Below are 18,444 nucleotides of genomic sequence, written 5' to 3' on the forward strand. Positions count from 1 at the left end.
TCCAGGAGCTGAAGGCATTATAGTTTATATGGACATTCTAAATGGAATGTGCTTTTAACATGCGTTTTCTCAATTAAAAAAAGGCATTTTAAAAACGTGTTTATTTTGAAGTGTGATCTCACTTGTGTCTTAGGATAGATTTATTTGTATGACCCTAAGGTACTTCCATGCCAAAGGGAACCTTTGCATCATGACTTGAAGTCAAAAGTCGCTTAACCTCCCTACTAAAATGTTTAGTTCCTAAATAAAAAAAAAACTCCAGATTCCTTCTTCTCCTTGTTCTAGCTCCATCTTCTTAGTGTCTGTACGTCCGTCTGTTTCCAGTCGAGCTGAGGGCACGAAGCAGCTTCAGGTTCCTTCTCTCGGTTCATTACAGGAGTGAAGAGTCAATAGAAGTGTTGAGATCTACAGTACGGTGCAGACAGGTCGCATCCCACATGAGAAAGCTCCAATACTACTAATACCACTACTGCTGCTGCTGCTGCTGCTGCTGCTGCTGCTCCACAGCCTTTTTGGTCTCAGTCAGTCTGTGCAGTAGTAGAGGCTCCATTTGGCCCGTGTATTATTATTATTATCATTATTATTATTAGTCATACATAGGAATCCAGTGTCAGGACAGGAGGACGTCACCTTTTTTTTTTTTTTTTTGCAGTTAAAGTGGCACAAACGCAGCTGCAGGAGGAAAAAAAAACAAAAACAGATACTGAAAAGTGCAAAGAGTCTAAAACTTTTTTGGTCGCTAGTTAGTTAATCTATAAACATCTATGTTTTGGTTTTATGAGACACATTTTGGTTTTGGTCCAGAGAGGTTGCAGGATCAGAGAAGCCAGTGACCGCAGCAGGTTTTTAGTTTGGAGATGAAGAGAAGCTGCTCCCCCTCCCTCCCTCCCTCCGAGCCGAGCCGAGTCGAGCCGAGCCGAGTCGAGCCGCTTCTGGCAGGGCCGAGCTGGGAACAGGAAGAGCGAAGGAAAAAAAGAAAAAAGGCTGATCTCCTGTGGCGTCGTCCGTCTACCTGCCGAAGATGTTCTCGTACTCGAGCAGGATGAGCTCCACGATCTGGTTCTGGTAGACCATGTGGACCGCCATGTTCCAGGTCTCGGTCTCGGGCCGCAGCAGCGTGGGGCCGAACACGATGGCCACGCTCTGGGTCGTCATACGGTTCTCCTCACCGTAGTCGATCACCCTGCAGGAGAGGAGGAGGAGGGGGGGGGGGGGGGGGGGGGGGAGGAGGAGGAGGAGGGGGAGGAGGAGGAGGAGGAGAGTTAGATGTTTCAGAAAAGACACGAGGACACGTGTAGAGACAAACTTTTAAAACAGACGAATCACGTCGTCTGAACGGACACTGTCTGTTACTTCACTGCTATTCTTTATTTTTCAAGTCAAACACATTAAAGTCAAGATGGATAGATAGATAGATAGATAGATAGATAGATAGATAGATAGATAGATAGATAGATAGATAGATAGATAGATAGATAGATAGATAGATAATAGATAGATAGATAGATAGATAGATAGATAGATAGATAGATAGATAATAGATAGATAGATAGATAGATAGATAGATAGATAGATTGATATATAATAGACAGATAGATAGATAGATAGATAGATAGATAGATAGATAGATAGATAATAGACAGATAGATAGATAGATACTAGATAGATAGATAGATAGATAGATAATAGACAGATAGATAGATAGATAGATAATAGATAGATAGATAGATAATAGATAGATAGATAGATAGATAGATAATAGACAGATAGATAGATAGATAGATAGATAGATAGATAGATAGATAGATAGATAGATAGATAATAGATAGATAGATAGATAGATACATAGATAGATAGATAGATAGATAGATAATAGATAGATAGATAGATAATAGACAGATAGATAGATAGATACTAGATAGATAGATAGATAGATAGATAATAGACAGATAGATAGATAGATAGATAGATAGATAATAGATAGATAGATAGATAGATAATAGATAGATAGATAGATAGATAATAGATAGATAGATAGATAGATAGATAGATAGATAGATAGATAGATAGATAGATAGATAGATAATAGATAGATAGATAGATAATAGATAGATAGATAGATAGATAGATAGATAGATAGATAGATAGATAGATAGATAGATAGATAGATAGATAGATAGATAGATAGATAGATAGATAGATAGATAGATAGATAGATAGATAGATAGATAGATAGTCACTTTAATGTTTGTCATGTGTTGACCTGTATGAATAAGTTCATCAGGTACATTGATGAACTGGTGCGATTGAGCAGAAAGTTACATCCCGACATCCCAGCTGTGTAACAAATGATCTTTAAATGTTAATTTGAAGGATTTCTAAACAGACAGCGTCCGGTCGGCTCAGTGACCTTTATATTACACGTCAGACTTGAATCACGACCTGGTGTTTGTGTCCTTCAACCAACCAGGAAGCTTGAATCCTCCCTTTCTCTTCTGCTGCTGAGTTACAGTGTTATAATACTGTGTAACGCTGCTGGTTTGGAGATGTCTGAAAATAAATCCTAATGATCGACCAATCACTGCAGCGACTCATCAGATGTAAAGTGTCTGTGGTTTTTCTGTTTAGTTTCAGTGTAGATGAAATATCTGTGAGTTTCAGAGTGTGACTGGATGAGAGATGACAAAGTGTGTGATGTGAGTGTGTGTGTGTGTGTTTTCTTACTTCCTGAGGTGTTTGAAGAGGACCTGCATGGTGTCGTGGTTTGGCTTGGGCAGCTGTCTGACCAGATCTTTGATGGAGTGAACCCTCTGCTTGTAGTCTGAGATCTCTGCAGGATGAAAAACAAAACAAAATAAAACAAAGTGTTTTTTAAAGTCTGAGTGAAGAACATGAATCATCACAGAGCTGTGAAACAACCCTTTAATGTCAGAGACTCTGTAAGTCTGGTCTGGTCTCCTCTGTGTCTCTAACCCTCCTCTCCTCCATGTGTTTGGTTACAACAAAGCCGGTGAGAAATCAATCCATGGAGCGGTGGATAACGTTATATATCATATATTTTAAAACGTAAAGGTGAAATCCAGCGATCTGATTGGTTGTTAACCGTGGTATAATGAGCATATACCACGGCTACTATTCTAAAGCCTTATCACAGCGTAGGATATCACTCCGCCTCAGGCACGTATGACTGGTATGAATGGAAGTTGTTGTCATGTATCCATGACAACGGACTGTTGCAGTCCATAGCAACAGACAGTTGATGTTTTTACGATGTTAAAAAATGTAGTAAAGTAGTGTAATTGACATGTTGAAGGTGAACTTTGACCTCCAGAGGGTTAACAATGGTAGAGGGGACTGAGCAGTGACAGAGGAAAAGACCAGATGCAGAACTACTTGGAGCTAACAGCTGGACAGCTGGGAACAGCTTTTTATTGAATAATCTATTCCTGGTTGAATAAAACTACATGAAATTGATTGCGTATCCCTCTTTCATATTGTCATTATTGGTAACCGTTTTATAAAAGCAATATATCACTCCAGTCCGTGGTCTATGCTCATTATACCACGGCTAGGGGCGTTGTTCGGCCCGACGTGAAGCGGAGGGACGAACAACGCCCTTAGATTGCTTAAATAACATATACGATGTTACAACATGTGTTTGTGTAGTCTTGACCGTCATGAACAAAAGATTCAGGGTTACGGAGCGCGTTTGTGTGGCGGTGCACAGAGAGGAGAGCTGGGACACCGGGCGGCGACTGAGCTCTACACTGATGTTACCAGGTTGGTTTTCAGCCGTGAGACGCCAGGTGAAGGCAGAGAGCCTCTGTTCTCACTCGTAACAAGTCACAAGTCGTGTAGTTAACCATCACAATTACTCCAGAGCTTTTTAATTAAGGTATAAATGTAGCAGAGCCACAGGAGAAATCCTGCTCAGTTCCTCTTTAATCATTATGTAGGAGTTTCCAAAGTCAGGACCAAAAAAAAATACAAGAGGAGTTAAAATCAAACGTTTCACATTTTATAAATCTCTCTGCGTTCAGTTTATACTAAATAAATAAATAAATAAAATCAGTAAAATAAAAAGTTTTTCCATGAGAAACTTTGTGACAGGAAGAAGTTCAATAACACGTCGTCGTTGTCGTTGCTTGGTGGTTTATGCAGCAGTAAATTTCCAGACCCAGTCTCTCTTCTGACAGAAAGAGGTTTCCACTGACAACACACTTAGTAACACCGACGCTGCTCCAGGTTCACACCGAGGGAACGCATGAATAAATAAAAGGTAGAGGTGTGTGTGTGTGTGTGTGTGTGTGTGTGTGTGTGTGTGTGTGTGTGTGTGTGTGTGTGTGTGTTAGAGCGCGGTACGTACTGATGGCGCTGACGAAGTCGTGGAACAGGGCGTAGGTGAAGAGCGGCTCGGGCAGCTCCCTCAGATACATCTTCAGAGCTCCGGTGGTCACGTGGATGTCCTCCCACTTCCCGTCCGTCAGGTTCACCTTCTCATCTGCACACACACACACACACACGCACACACAAAAACACACACACACACGCACACAAACTGTCAGGTCACATGTGTGAAAGTGTGTGTGAAGCGTCTGTAAACGACACAACGGGAAGAAACCACGGCGACAACAGCAGCTACGTTTTTGCTCTCAACACTGATGTGCGTACTTGATTTTACGAGACTGAAATAAACTCACTGAACTAAACTTGAGGGAACGACTTGCTCACAGAAAAGGTGAAACCATCCCATCATCAAGTCGGACCAGTTTTGACCAGTTTTCCCATCGATTTCCCCCTGTGAGCGGCTACAGCAGTAAAACACGGCTTATTAACGGACCATCGACGGTCTAATGATGTAAAGATGTTTGGTGGCTGCAGCATCGTCTGCTGACTGGTTGGTTTATACGACCGAGTGTTAGGGCCACACTGACAAACATAAAAATCACAAACTTTATTCTCGTAATTTATGACTTTTTTTCTCGTATTAAATGTGCGACTTTATTCTCGTAATTTACGACTTTATTCTCGTAATGTTATGACTTTTTTTCTCGTATTAAATGTGCGACTTTATTCTCGTAATTTACGACTTTATTCTCGTAATGTTATGACTTTTTTTCTCGTATGAAATGTACGACTTTATTCTCGTAATGTTATGACTTTTTTTCTCGTATTAAATGTGCGACTTTATTCTTGTAAATTTACGACTTTATTCTCGTAATGTTATGACTTTTTTTCTCGTATGAAATGTGCAACTTTATTCTCGTAATTTACGACTTTATTCTCGTAAATTTATGACTTTATTCTCGAAGTCTGTGTCTTTTTTTTTTCTCAATGTGGCCCAAATACTCTGTCGTAGGTATACGTATGTATTATGTTTCACTCATCGACCAAACAAAATGATTTAAATGTAAAACACCAAAAAAATCTAAAATCTTTGAATTCAAAGGAGCAGAAAGAAGAATTAAAAACCTGCCCCTCCTCTTTTACAAGACATGAATTTAAAAAAAACAAATTAAAATAGCTGCAAGTCAACACACCCTTCGATTAGTTCATAGGTTACAATTCGTTTTATTACCAAATTGATTTTCTTGTCATAACAAAACAAAACAGATCTAAAACTAATTAACACATTTAATTGTATTTCCTCAACACACCGGCTTTAATTGTTTATCTGAATAAATATAAATGTTGTTTCTCTGGTGTTACTGAGCCTTTGGAAAACCTTCACCTCTGCAGCACAAACACACAAACACATCTACAGGACAAAACTCTGTCACACGACCAGGGCCGTTGCTATGAATTCTGGGCCCCCTTAAAGAATACTAAAGTGGGCCCCTCCCCCTAACTTTTCCTTTTTTTTTCTTAGACTACGTATGTATTATTGTTTTTTTATTTAGCCTTCTTTGTTTTGATGCTAATGCAGCATTACACTGCAAAAACTCAAGTATCTTAGCAAGAATATTTGTCTTATTTCTAGTCAAAATGTCATTTCTAGTCAAAACAAATCTCATTCTACTTAAAATAAGACTCATCATATTAAAAGCAGCTTGTTTTTAGACACTTTTTACTTCTTTCAAGCAGATTTTCACTTGGAATAAGTAGAAAAAATCTGATAGTGGAGCAAGTTTTTCTTCCTTATTACAAGCACAAAAAACTTATTTTCACTGGCAGATGTTTCTATCTATTGTGAATTTAAGTGAAAATTATCTAAAAACAAGTTAATTTTTAGGTGATGAGTCTTATTTTAAGTGGAAAGAGATTAGTTTGGACTAGAAATGAGACATTTGGACAAGAAATAAGACAAATATTCTTGGAAAGATGTTGAGTTTTTACAGTGTACTATGAGTATTAGTCAGGGTCTTATGCAGAATAAATCAGTCATACAAAGATTAGACTACTGGGGTTTTTTATGGGCCCCACTGGGCGCTGGGCCCCTAGAGTTATCATCACCTTTCTCCCCTATAGATACAACGGCCCTGGACACGACGGTAGAAACCAGGTGACTCACCGTGATTGACAGCGAAGCGTAGTTTCTGTATGACGGCCAGGTTCCCGCTGACTCTGTACAGCCCGTCCACGCACAGAGCTGCAGGGCATGATGGGAAGAAAACAGCAGCTCAGTGTCAGTCTGTTATCTGATATAATATACCTGTTGTTGCTGTTAACCACTCCCTTCTTCTACTACGACTCAGACAGGGTTTATACAAGAATCTTGAAGTTAATTCTAACACCTTTTTAAGACTTTTTCAAGACCTTCTCAAAATTTTTTAACACCTCACCGCCACTTCGAGCTGTAACCATTTACATCAGTGACACTTTTAACTGAACAGTTTTAGTTTTTGTGATAAAGACTATAGACCACTATGATACAACAGAATTCAAAATAGGCTGGGATAATAAATCAGAGGCAAAGTTTATCAAAAAACAAAACATTGTTGTTTTTGTTTTATTGAGAGTGGAGCAATCTTCTGTTCTTTTTCATGAACCGGTTCATCTTTGTTCTTTAATAAAATGAATAAATTCACACACTTTTACAATGTGTTTTAGGATTCACACTCTTGGACAGCTAATTCAGAAAAAATACCTTCAATATTTAAGACTTTATAAAGTTGTGAAAAGACTTTTTAATACTTTTTAAGGGTCTTAATTTTCCTAAGATTGATTTATCACCTTTTAATACTTTTCAAGACCCTGCAGATACCCTGTCAGATGATAAAACAAACCAGAGTCACTTCCTGGTCACTCACCGTTGTTCTCCACGTGGTCGATGCACATCTTGACGAAGCTGGGCACCGAGCTGCTCTCCCTGTGACACAGACTGGACAGGCTGCAGCCGAACACCTGGTCTGGAGAGGACACACAGACACACACAGACACACACAGACACACACAGACACACACAGACACAGTCAGTCAAACAGGAAGACTCACTGCTGTTGTTGACCTGCGTTGTGTCTTTTCTCAGACTCAAACTAAGACTTTATTCTACTCTATTATAGGGCTGGGACGATACACTTTTCTCCTGATTCGATTCTTCTACGATTTTTTGGATGGCGATTCGATTTAAATTGCGATTCTACGATATTGCCGATTCTCTCGATTTTTAGTCTTTAGCATTTTTAACATTTATCTGCACACAAATACTGTAGGAGCCTATAAATGAACATACTCCATTATAAAATGAACTTAAACCCTTTTCAAAACCGGTACTCTCTGTATGTAAAAAAGACTAACACATTTTTCAAATTTTTTTTCCCAAAAAGAAAATCGATTTTTGAAAAAAAAAAAATCGATTTAAAAATCGTCAAAAAAGATATCACAATATATATGTGAATCGATTTTTTCTCCCACCCCTACTCTATTACTACTTTATTGTCCACTGAACTTAAATAAACTGGCACTGGGTTACAAAACAGACCCACATCAAACCATCAGTAGACAAACACATTATATTACACAGATAAAATCTGTATTTATATATATATACATACATAGCTATATATACATAAATATATATATTGTTATTGTCTGTGATATTTTGTAGTGATATTTTATTGTCGGCTCAGTTGTTCTTGTTCTTGTTCTTGTTGGCTGTACTGTTATTTGTTTTGTTCTAATTGTGTGTCTGTTGTAGGTGAATATGTTATTCTGGTCTGGTTTGAAAATATAACCTTAACCATATGGAGGTTTGCATTTAAATTTCGTTTATACCTTGGTATGAATGACAATAAAGGAATTCAATTCAATTCAATTCAATAGAATATATATATATATTTTTTTTAAAAAGTGCTCTGAAATGAGAAGAAAGTGCTATAAGCAGATCAGGTTTCTAGTCAGTTGTAGTACTGTTAAAAGTTAAATGAAATTGTGTTTATGTATGTATGTATGTATTCTGCATATGCGTTGTGTCTTTGTCTGGAGCAGAGCTGTGAAAATGAATTTCCCCTCGGGGACAATAAATCATGAATCTGATATAAAGAAATAAACACAAAAACTTTATTATGAAAGTTTGATAACACAAAGAAGATAAGATACTGCACTAATTCTTCTGCAGGGGATCAACAACAAACTTGGACTGTTTTACTTTATAAAAAGGACTTAACAGATATTATGTCTATTTTTTTCTCTCTCATAAACATGTTAGAGTTTTGTTCTTTGTTTGTTTTTATTTCTTTATTATATTTTTCCTCTTCATAGGATCAATAAACCTCCATCTTATCTAATCTGATCTTAAATGATTTCCCTGTTTTGATCTGTCCAGTCTCACTACAGAGCCGTGTGTTTTCAGAGATTTGACAATTCAAATAATTCACCTTCAGTTTTTTATCTCAAATTCAAAACCACCAGACCTGAATAAGATAAAGTTTTAGTGTGAAACTTGCAGCCTGTTCGTTACCTTTGATGTAGCCCTTGTCCCTGACGGCCTGCAGCGTGGGCCGGCGGGTCAGGAACTTCTTCAGCTTGTGTCTGGTCTTCTTGTTGTCCGAGGCGTCCATGCTGGCCGACGTCTTCATGGCTGCAGAGGAGAGATGAGACAAGACCTTGTTGTCCAGCACTCGGACCAACACGCTGATCGCCATGACGGCCGCGCTCGGTGTTTTGGAGTGAAGTGAAACTGATAAGCGGTTGTTTTATAGTGCAGATAACTCAACTCCTCCGCCTGGTTTTGGACTTTATGCTTTAAAGGGATAGTATCATTTTTTAAAAGTGTGGTTGTATGATCTACAAATAGCCCCTAAGTACTTTAATTGCAGTAGAAGACTCTCTACACTCCTCCCGTTAGCAACACCAGCCCATAATAGCCCTGCCCAGAGATTTACAACATACAGTGTTGTGAACAGACCCAAAGAAACGGCCTATTTTCACGGCCTAAAAGAGGTTTTACCTGAAAAAAAAAATACACAGTTCCATTGTTCACTATAATATAATTTTTTCCAGCCCTTCAAAGTGCAGGAAAAACACAGTTTTTATTTGGACCTAACCAACTCACGTATCCCTCCGCCCAGGGTTAGCGCCCGCCGATCAGCAGTTGGTTAGGTCCAAATAAAAACTGTGTTTTTCCTGCACTTTGAAGGGCTGGAAAAAATTATATTATAGTGAACAATGGAACTGTGTATTTTTTTTCAAGTAAAACCTCTTTTAGGGCGTGAAAATAGGCCGTTTCTTTGGGTCTGTTCACAACACTGTATGTTGTAAATCTCTGGGCAGGGCTATTATGGGCTGGCGTTGCTAACGGGAGGAGTGCAGAGAGTCTTCTACTGCAATTAAAGTACTTAGGGGCTATTTGTAGATCATACAACCCCACTTTAAAAAAAATGATACTATCCCTTTAATTAATGTGGATTCTGCTCATTTTTATTCTTTTTAGAGAAACCCTGCAATTAGATTTTATTTAATCCCAATTTATCATTCACTCTTGATTTATTATTATCAGTTTAACCAAAATGTTTATGTTGAAATGAACTTTTTAAAGACTTTAAAGACAGAAACTTCCTGCCTTCAGTTTAGACTGGAAACTCTTACACAAGTAAATCCTAAATCACTTTAGAAATCCTACACACTCCAGCCATGGTTGTGAAGTTAAAGATGTTTTTTATTTTCTTTCTGCCTCATGAGTCCCCCAGTGTATAAGTTGTAGAATTTGTTGACATTTTGTGTGTATAAAAGCAGCAACAACAACTATGTGGGTTAAACAAGAGAGCAAAGTGTGGACGGGTTGTGGAAGAAGTGTGTGTTGCATTTCTCTGTCCTCAGTTTGTTTGTACAGTAGGAATGTTGAATTAGAAACTAAACAGCTTTAATGGCTTTTTTCCCCCCCAAAAAACCATAATTACCACCGTAACCATGGTTACCGATCATAGGGTAGGTAAGGTAACGCAGCCGCCTGTTTCACACACAAACACAAACCTCTGGCTTTCTTTGAGTCTCTGTGTTCTTTGTCGGGTTTGTCGAAACCAGGTGATTCAGGCATGTCCTCTTCAATGGCCTCGTCTGACTCCCACGCCTAATACACACACACACACACACACACACACACACACACACACACACACACACACACACACACACACACACACACACACACACACACACACACACACACACACACACACACACACACACACACACACAAGGAAATAAGTGAGTGGCAGTAAAAACCTGGTCTTGCTGCACCTTTGGACTCTCAGGGCAGGAAAACAATAAATCTGACATGTAGGTTACAAGTGAAACCAAACCAAACAGCCAGTGAACTCCCAGATCGTTTCTCATATTATTATCATTTATATGTTGTTTTTTAACAAATAAAATGACGTGTTTTATCCTCAGTGTTTTAGTCGGACTGTCTCTTTAATAACCTGCGCCTGCTCTGATGATATGAAGCAGAACTTTATCTCCTGAACATCTTACATTTCTTCCAAAGTCGACGTTTTGTTATGGAACAGACCATGTTTTCTATCTGTAGCTACATGTTCCTATTGTTGCCTCTGGACCAATAGGAACTCGCCTGGTTAAATAAAGTTATAAATCTCCTAAACTGAATCTGATCCTGGGACTAGAGTATATATATATATATATATATATATATATATATACTAGAGCAGGTGGAGAAAGAGCGGCTGCTCACGTGCGTGCTGATGGTGTCCTGCAGCGTGCGGTACCAGTCGTTGATGAGGCCGTCGTTGTCCGACTGGATCAGCAGCTCGGTGCCCTGGCGAGTCTTCAGCTGAGAAACCAAACCACACAAACCAACTTACTGATCACTTCTCTACGCAGCATTGAATCAGTTTATTTCTCTACGCAGCATTGAATCAGTTTATATAAATGGTATCAACATCTACTCAGAGTGCAGCTAGAGGAGACTGTGTTGTCGCGTTTAGAAAAAGTTCTTTCAGCCAGTCTTTTCAAATTACACCTCCTTTAAACACTTTTTTAAAAAGTGGCTAATTAGTGGTCAAGGCTGTGAACATTAAATTTCCTGTCATGTTGTCTGTCAGTGTATTAATTGTCTAGTGTTGTTGCTGTTTGTGCATGGCTTCTAATGTGTCCAATGTGTATAATGTGATTGTGTCTTCTGTTGGTGTTGCTGTTTAATGTTGCTTCTGTTTTGTCTGTAGCGGCTGTTTGAGTTCAGTTTTATGTCAGTTTGTGTGTGTCTGCATGGACCTTCACTGAGCTCTCTGTCTTTTGTCCACTATTCAGCTTTTTAATCATTGAATGTATTATTTGTATGTTGATAATCCAAAATGTTGTATTATTTTTCTTTTAGGGTGACTTTAAACATCAGTCCAGGGACGACAGATGCAAAATAGCCTTTTGGCTAATTCTGGCATGTTTACATTTGTTTAAATGTTTTTATTAATGTGCAATGTCCCTGATCCTTAAACCTTTAAATAAATAAAATAAAATAAAATAAAATAAAATAAATGTGTTATCCAGGACGCATCAAGTATAAACTAGTGTTTATGTGTCATTTTTTACATGTTTACAACCAACATTTGATCATTTTTTGCTGCTAGAAGCAGAAACAGATGTCATTTCATTTTTAGAGGTTTGTGATGAAAAGGAAGTAAAACATCTCATCATTCTGAACTCTACTACACCTTGCATCGCTGATGTTATGATCTGTTATTGTTTTCTGTCTTTTTTAATTGTATTTTGTTTTGTGGTCCTGTTTTATTTTTGTTAGGTTGCTTTTGTCTTGTTGTTTTTTATGTTTGCTGGAGTGCAGATATCTGTCTACTTTATGTATACAAGTCTCAACATTAATTGTTACATAACCAAACATTTGCCACATACAGTATATACTTCTATAAAGTATTACTTATTATATACTCCCCTCAGGAAGGCGCTATAGAGCTGCCAAAACTACGAAAAATATTTTTAAGAAATCATTCATACCGCATGCAATCACAATATTAAATTCATAAATGCATTTCAGGACACTTTGGAGCTATGTATATCACCTTTTTACTCTTTTACTCTTTTATTCTTTTACTCTTTTGCTATGCTATTTATTGTGTGTTATTGTATTGTATTTTATGTGGTCTTATGCGTACTGTAAGTGGTGAAGCCAAAGACAAATTTCCACAATAAAGATATTGAATTGAATTGAATTGAATTGAATTGAATTGATCATACTGTAAATAAAAAAAGGAAGTAAAAATATCCTCCTGCAGATTTCTGAAACTACACAAAGAGATTGTTTTGTTTATCTTCCAGTGCTTTCAAGTTATTATATGAATAATAATAAACTGCAGAGCGGTCGCCCACCTCTAGAACGTTCTTCTTGCTGGACTTGGACGTGGACCAGTCCACCGAGCCGCCCCGCAGGTCCACCGTGAACTCGGGTTTGGACTGAGCTCCGAACTGGACCGAGACAAGAGAAGAATCACAGGAAGGAAAATTAAAAAAATTAAATTAAAAAAACACACAAAAGACCTGATCATAGAAACATTTTCTCTGTCGCTCTGTCAAAACACTTTCTCTCTTCTCTGTCCTCAGATCTAATATCTCACTGTTGTTGACACAGACACATCATTTATGAGATTTATGAAAGAATAATGAAGGAAACCAACTGAAAGATGTGTGTGTTGCATATAAACACTCAGCTGGTTTATTAGGTACACATTGATTTTTACAGATCTAACACAACAGTCCTGATTCCCGGTCCCTAATAAACCGACACCTGAGTGCATAACATGCCTGTGTGTTTGATACAAAAAGGGAAATTCCAATAAATCATTTGAAATCTGCCTCTTTGAATGTGTTTGCTGCAGCGATAAGATCTCAAGGTGAAGGAAAACGACCCAGTTACACAACCAGACCTCATTAGCATTTCTTCTTTTACCTTGAGAGCTCATTAACTGCAGGAATAAATGAAATAAAAACAAAAAAAACCAGACCAAGCAGAGACTAAGAGACTGAGGAGGCTCCTCTTCCTCTTCCTCTTCCTCTGTCAGTCCACTAAACATGCACAAGAGAAACCTGAGGGAACTCCTTCCTGTGTGTCGCGCTCAGAAAACAAGACCAACGCAGTCTGAAGTCTGGACTTTACAACAAGGAAACAACTCGCTCCAACCCGACACCGGCCACATGTCTAATAATAATAATGATTATTATTATTATTAGGGCTCAACTCATTGAATCAGCTGATCAGAGCCAGGAGGTGTGAACACTTTTCACTCTGCAGGTGAAATATAAACTGTCTGGGTTTAGTTTAGACAGGATGTCGTTGTAGTGTTTGATCCACCAGAGGAAAATAATGTTGGTGTTGTGTCCGTTTGTGGTTTTATCTTGGAGGCTGTGTGTCTTGATTTATTCGTTTTTTATTTATCTTATTTACATTTCCCGATGTAAAACTATACAACGTTGAGCCTGCAATACATATACATCACAAAGTGTTTAAAGGATCATTGCAAAAACCTGTGTGTGTGTGTGTACGTGAACATGGGAAATATCAGCTGATTAAAGGGGAACTATGCAAGTTGTGTTGCGAACCCTCCTCTCCTTCATGTGCAAAACAATCCATGGAGCGGTTTATTTATCATCTACCATGTTACCATGTGTGTATTTGTGTAGTCTTATTCCCTCATCAAACTCATCAAATACACAATCCAACAACTCCACAACGCTCTGGTGGACAAGTTGTGAGCTGCACATTCACCACGCTATGAGATAATAACACAACGTTACCACACAGAGTTGTTTTAGAGGGAAATACAGAGACTGTTGATGAAAAACTGTCCCTGAAGGCAACGTGCATCAGCGGTTTTGCATGAATTTCCCTCTACAACAACTCTGTGTGGTAACGTTGTGTTATTATCTCATAGCGTGGTGAATGTGCAGCTCACAACTTGTCCACCAGAGCGTTGTGGAGTTGTTGGATTGTGTATTTGATGAGTTTGATGAGGGAAACCAAGAAATCCCATAATGAGCCTCCTCTGTAGCGTAGCTCTGAGCAGCTCACGGCTCTGCTCCGCCGTTCTAAAAACAGCTTGCACCGACAATTAAAGGTAACAAACCTACTGCTACGACTATAGGGATTATGGCAATGGGCCAATTTGCCAAAATGTTGAACTATCCCTTTACCCTTATATTAGATATTACGGTATATCTTTTTAAACTTCTTTTATATGTGAAAATAAAGAACAAACAAAATAAAAATTTGGCTACAGTCCATCGGTTGAGCCCTAATAAAAATGATTATTATTACTGTTAATTATTCTGGCCAGTCTCGGCCTCATGCTGGTGACTGATAACACAGAGGAGGGGGGGTGGGGGGGTCAGAGCATGACAGACAGGACGGAGAGGTCGTGCAGAGGAAGAGGAGGAGGAAGAGAGAGAGGGTCTGTCCCAATATGCACACTCCATCACACTTACACACTTGGCGTGTGCGTTCATGTTCTTAGTGTCAGTTCAGTGTGTCCCGTTTCTCCAGCGACTGAAAGTGCAGCCGCTTGATTTGCACTTTACCCACACTGAAGGTCAGACCGCATCCCAGCGGTGTTTGGCCAAGTATAAATCCCACAATGAAATGATGAAATTCACTTTCTATCTCATAATTATGACTTTTAATGTCATATTTTATATTCATCATGCTCTGTTCATGATTTTATGTTTTTATTTTTTATTTTTTCTTGTTTGTTCTATGTACTTACAGAGTTGGGCTTACATGTTTATGATGTGAATCTTGCGCATAGAGACACTTTAGGAGTAGATGAGACTGATCCAGCAGCACTGGTTATTAAAACTGTTGCTGTGTGTGTTGTAGGGCTGACCTCCAAAAGTCGACGATTCGAGATTCGATTCGGAGGGGTCTGATTCGACTATGAACCTCGTAGTCGAATCTAACCAAGACCGTACCATTCTGACTATATGGGGGTGCCCACGGCTGCTGAGCATAAATTGTTACATAGAATGTCTTTTTTCGTTATAAAAAGACTATTTTGATACAAAATCTGCCTACTTTCTGTTAATAAAGAGTTCAAAATTATGTGTGCGTTTAAACGGTAGTCTTAGCTTCTTACTACGTATTAATAAATCACCCACTGCAGTTGCACAATTAAATGAGCGGAGGTTTTTTTTTTTTTTTTTCAAATGAGCGGAGGTTTTTTTTTTTTTTTTCAAATGAGCGGAGGTGAGCAGTAGGACCGTCAAAGTCACTGCAGAACACTCACGGAGTGGCAAAAAGACGAGGGGCAGAGCCGCCAAAGTTTAAAATCAAGGAAGTCTGACAGTCTAACTTTGTCAACATTTATCATGCATGACCTGACAGAACAGCAAAACATTGTGAGGATACATCTGACTTCAATCACGGAAAATAAATTAACTCCAGCGGTGATTTTTTTTTTTTTTCGATGGATCAGCTGTGTTTACCGTTTCAAGTGTTAATAGTTCTGATGGTTAGACGGATGAATTAGTCCCTAACACATCCTAAAGTTTGACATGTCAGAGTTTTTCAGAAGAGGAACTTGTTTTTTTTCCGACTTCCGAGTTGTAATGAACGCACCATCAGTGTCGGGAGTCACAGCTGTAATCTCGTCCCTCTGCAGCCTGTCTGTCTCTCTGCCGGTGCCGCGGTCACACTGTGTGTGTTACAGGATTGATTAACGTAATGTACGGATTGTCGAGTCCTTCTGACCTCCGTTTGTTTTGATACTACATGTTTTACCCGGTTTCTCTCTGTGTCCACGACCACCGCTATCCTTCACCACGTTGAGGGATGAGGGATGACTCACAGTCCGAGCAAAACATAAACGCATACCCTGGCTCACAATGGCTACTAAAAATCATCCAAAGTGTGGAAAATAAATAAAGGTATTTGTTTTACACCTACCATATTTTTGGGGTGTTTTAGCTCTTTTGTTTGAAACGGAAAAAGTCGCAAATTTGCTGCTATCTAAAAAAAAAAAAAAAAAAAAAAGGTTCGACGATCAGTCGACTACGGCAAAATCTGACGAATCAGATTCGACTATGAAAATCCTTAGTCGAAAACAGCCCTAGTGTGTTGTAGTTGTGCTAGTGTGCGCAACGGCACAGGCTGCACTTGTCAAGTTTGTCCCGATTGCTTTTAAATCTCCCCCCACACGCTTGGTCACTTAATTCATGCTGAACACTATATCTACGTTCAACCGGCAAAACGTCACCAAAGTGTGTGTGTAACCAAGGTAACCAAGCGCACTGAGCCAAGTGTGGAGGACTGGGACAGGCCCAGAGAGAGAGAGAGAGAAGCAGACAGAAGGAAGGAGGAAGCACATACAGAGGAAGAGGAGGAGGAAGAGAGAGAGAGAAGGAAGCACATACAGAGGAAGAGGAAGAGGAAGAGAGAGAGAGAAGGAAGCACATACAGAGGAAGAGGAAGAGGAAGAGAGAGAGAGAAGGAAGCACATACAGAGGAAGAGGAAGAGGAAGAGAGAGAGAGAAGGAAGCACATACAGAGGAAGAGGAAGAGGAAGAGAGAGAGAGAAGGAAGCACATACAGAGGAAGAGGAAGAGGAAGAGAGAGAGAGAAGGAAGCACATACAGAGGAAGAGGAAGAGGAAGAGAGAGAGAAGGAAGAACATACAGAGGAGGAGGAAGAGGAAGAGAGAGAGAAGGAAGCACATACAGAGGAAGAGGAAGAGGAAGAGAGGAGGAAGCACATACAGAGGAAGAGGAAGAGGAAGAGAGAGAGAGAAGGAAGCACATACAGATGAAGAGGAAGAGGAAGAGAGAGAGGAGGAAGAACATACAGAGGAAGAGGAAGAGGAAGAGAGAGAGGAGGAAGAACATACAGAGGAGGAGGAAGAGGAAGAGAGAGAGAAGGAAGCACATACAGAGGAAGAGGAAGAGGAAGAGAGAGAGGAGGAAGAACATACAGAGGAAGAGGAAGAGGAAGAGAGAGAGGAGGAAGAACATACAGAGGAAGAGGAAGAGGAAGAGAGAGAGAAGGAAGAACATACAGAGGAAGAGGAAGAGGAAGAGAGAGAGGAGGAAGAACATACAGAGGAAGAGGAAGAGGAAGAGAGAGAGAAGGAAGCACATACAGAGGAAGAGGAAGAGGAAGAGAGGAGGAAGCACATACAGATGAAGAGGAAGAGGAAGAGAGAGAGGAGGAAGAACATACAGAGGAAGAGGAAGAGGAAGAGAGGAGGAAGCACATACAGATGAAGAGGAAGAGGAAGAGAGAGAGGAGGAAGAACATACAGAGGAAGAGGAAGAGGAAGAGAGAGAGGAGGAAGAACATACAGAGGAGGAGGAAGAGGAAGAGAGAGAGAAGGAAGCACATACAGAGGAAGAGGAAGAGGAAGAGAGAGAGGAGGAAGAACATACAGAGGAAGAGGAAGAGGAAGAGAGAGAGGAGGAAGAACATACAGAGGAAGAGGAAGAGGAAGAGAGAGAGAAGGAAGCACATACAGAGGAAGAGGAAGAGGAAGAGAGGAGGAAGCACATACAGAGGAAGAGGAAGAGGAAGAGAGGAGGAAGCACATACAGATGAAGAGGAAGAGGAAGAGAGAGAGGAGGAAGAACATACAGAGGAGGAGGAAGAGGAAGAGAGAGAGAAGGAAGCACATACAGAGGAAGAGGAAGAGGAAGAGAGGAGGAAGCACATACAGATGAAGAGGAAGAGGAAGAGAGAGAGGAGGAAGAACATACAGAGGAAGAGGAAGAGGAAGAGAGAGAGGAGGAAGAACATACAGAGGAGGAGGAAGAGGAAGAGAGAGAGAAGGAAGCACATACAGAGGAAGAGGAAGAGGAAGAGAGAGAGGAGGAAGAACATACAGAGGAAGAGGAAGAGGAAGAGAGAGAGGAGGAAGAACATACAGAGGAAGAGGAAGAGGAAGAGAGAGAGAAGGAAGAACATACAGAGGAAGAGGAAGAGGAAGAGAGAGAGGAGGAAGAACATACAGAGGAAGAGGAAGAGGAAGAGAGAGAGAAGGAAGAACATACAGAGGAAGAGGA

At 39.7% G+C, this 18,444-nt stretch overlaps 1 protein-coding gene across 2 annotated transcripts in view; it reads right to left on the minus strand.

Moving 5' to 3' along the window:
- Window positions 1-364: 364 nt before the first annotated feature.
- Window positions 365-18,444, minus strand: part of LOC146970094 (rho GTPase-activating protein 12-like) — a 115,842-nt gene continuing 97,762 nt past the window's right edge. For both annotated transcript variants that reach the window (XM_085804282.1, XM_085804283.1), the window contains 9 exons: window positions 12,775-12,870; window positions 11,129-11,227; window positions 10,411-10,507; window positions 8,900-9,019; window positions 7,251-7,349; window positions 6,512-6,589; window positions 4,367-4,501; window positions 2,725-2,830; window positions 365-1,183 (listed from right to left, as the gene is read on the minus strand). In XM_085804282.1, the coding sequence (XP_085660408.1) occupies window positions 1,009-1,183; window positions 2,725-2,830; window positions 4,367-4,501; window positions 6,512-6,589; window positions 7,251-7,349; window positions 8,900-9,019; window positions 10,411-10,507; window positions 11,129-11,227; window positions 12,775-12,870 (1,005 nt within the window). In that variant the 3' untranslated portion in view covers window positions 365-1,008. The remainder of the gene's footprint in view (window positions 1,184-2,724; window positions 2,831-4,366; window positions 4,502-6,511; window positions 6,590-7,250; window positions 7,350-8,899; window positions 9,020-10,410; window positions 10,508-11,128; window positions 11,228-12,774; window positions 12,871-18,444) is intronic.

The sequence above is a fragment of the Trachurus japonicus genome, chromosome 17 (assembly GCF_045865225.1).
Source record: "Trachurus japonicus isolate A0001 chromosome 17, Traja_1.0".
Lineage (NCBI taxonomy): Eukaryota > Metazoa > Chordata > Actinopteri > Carangiformes > Carangidae > Trachurus > Trachurus japonicus.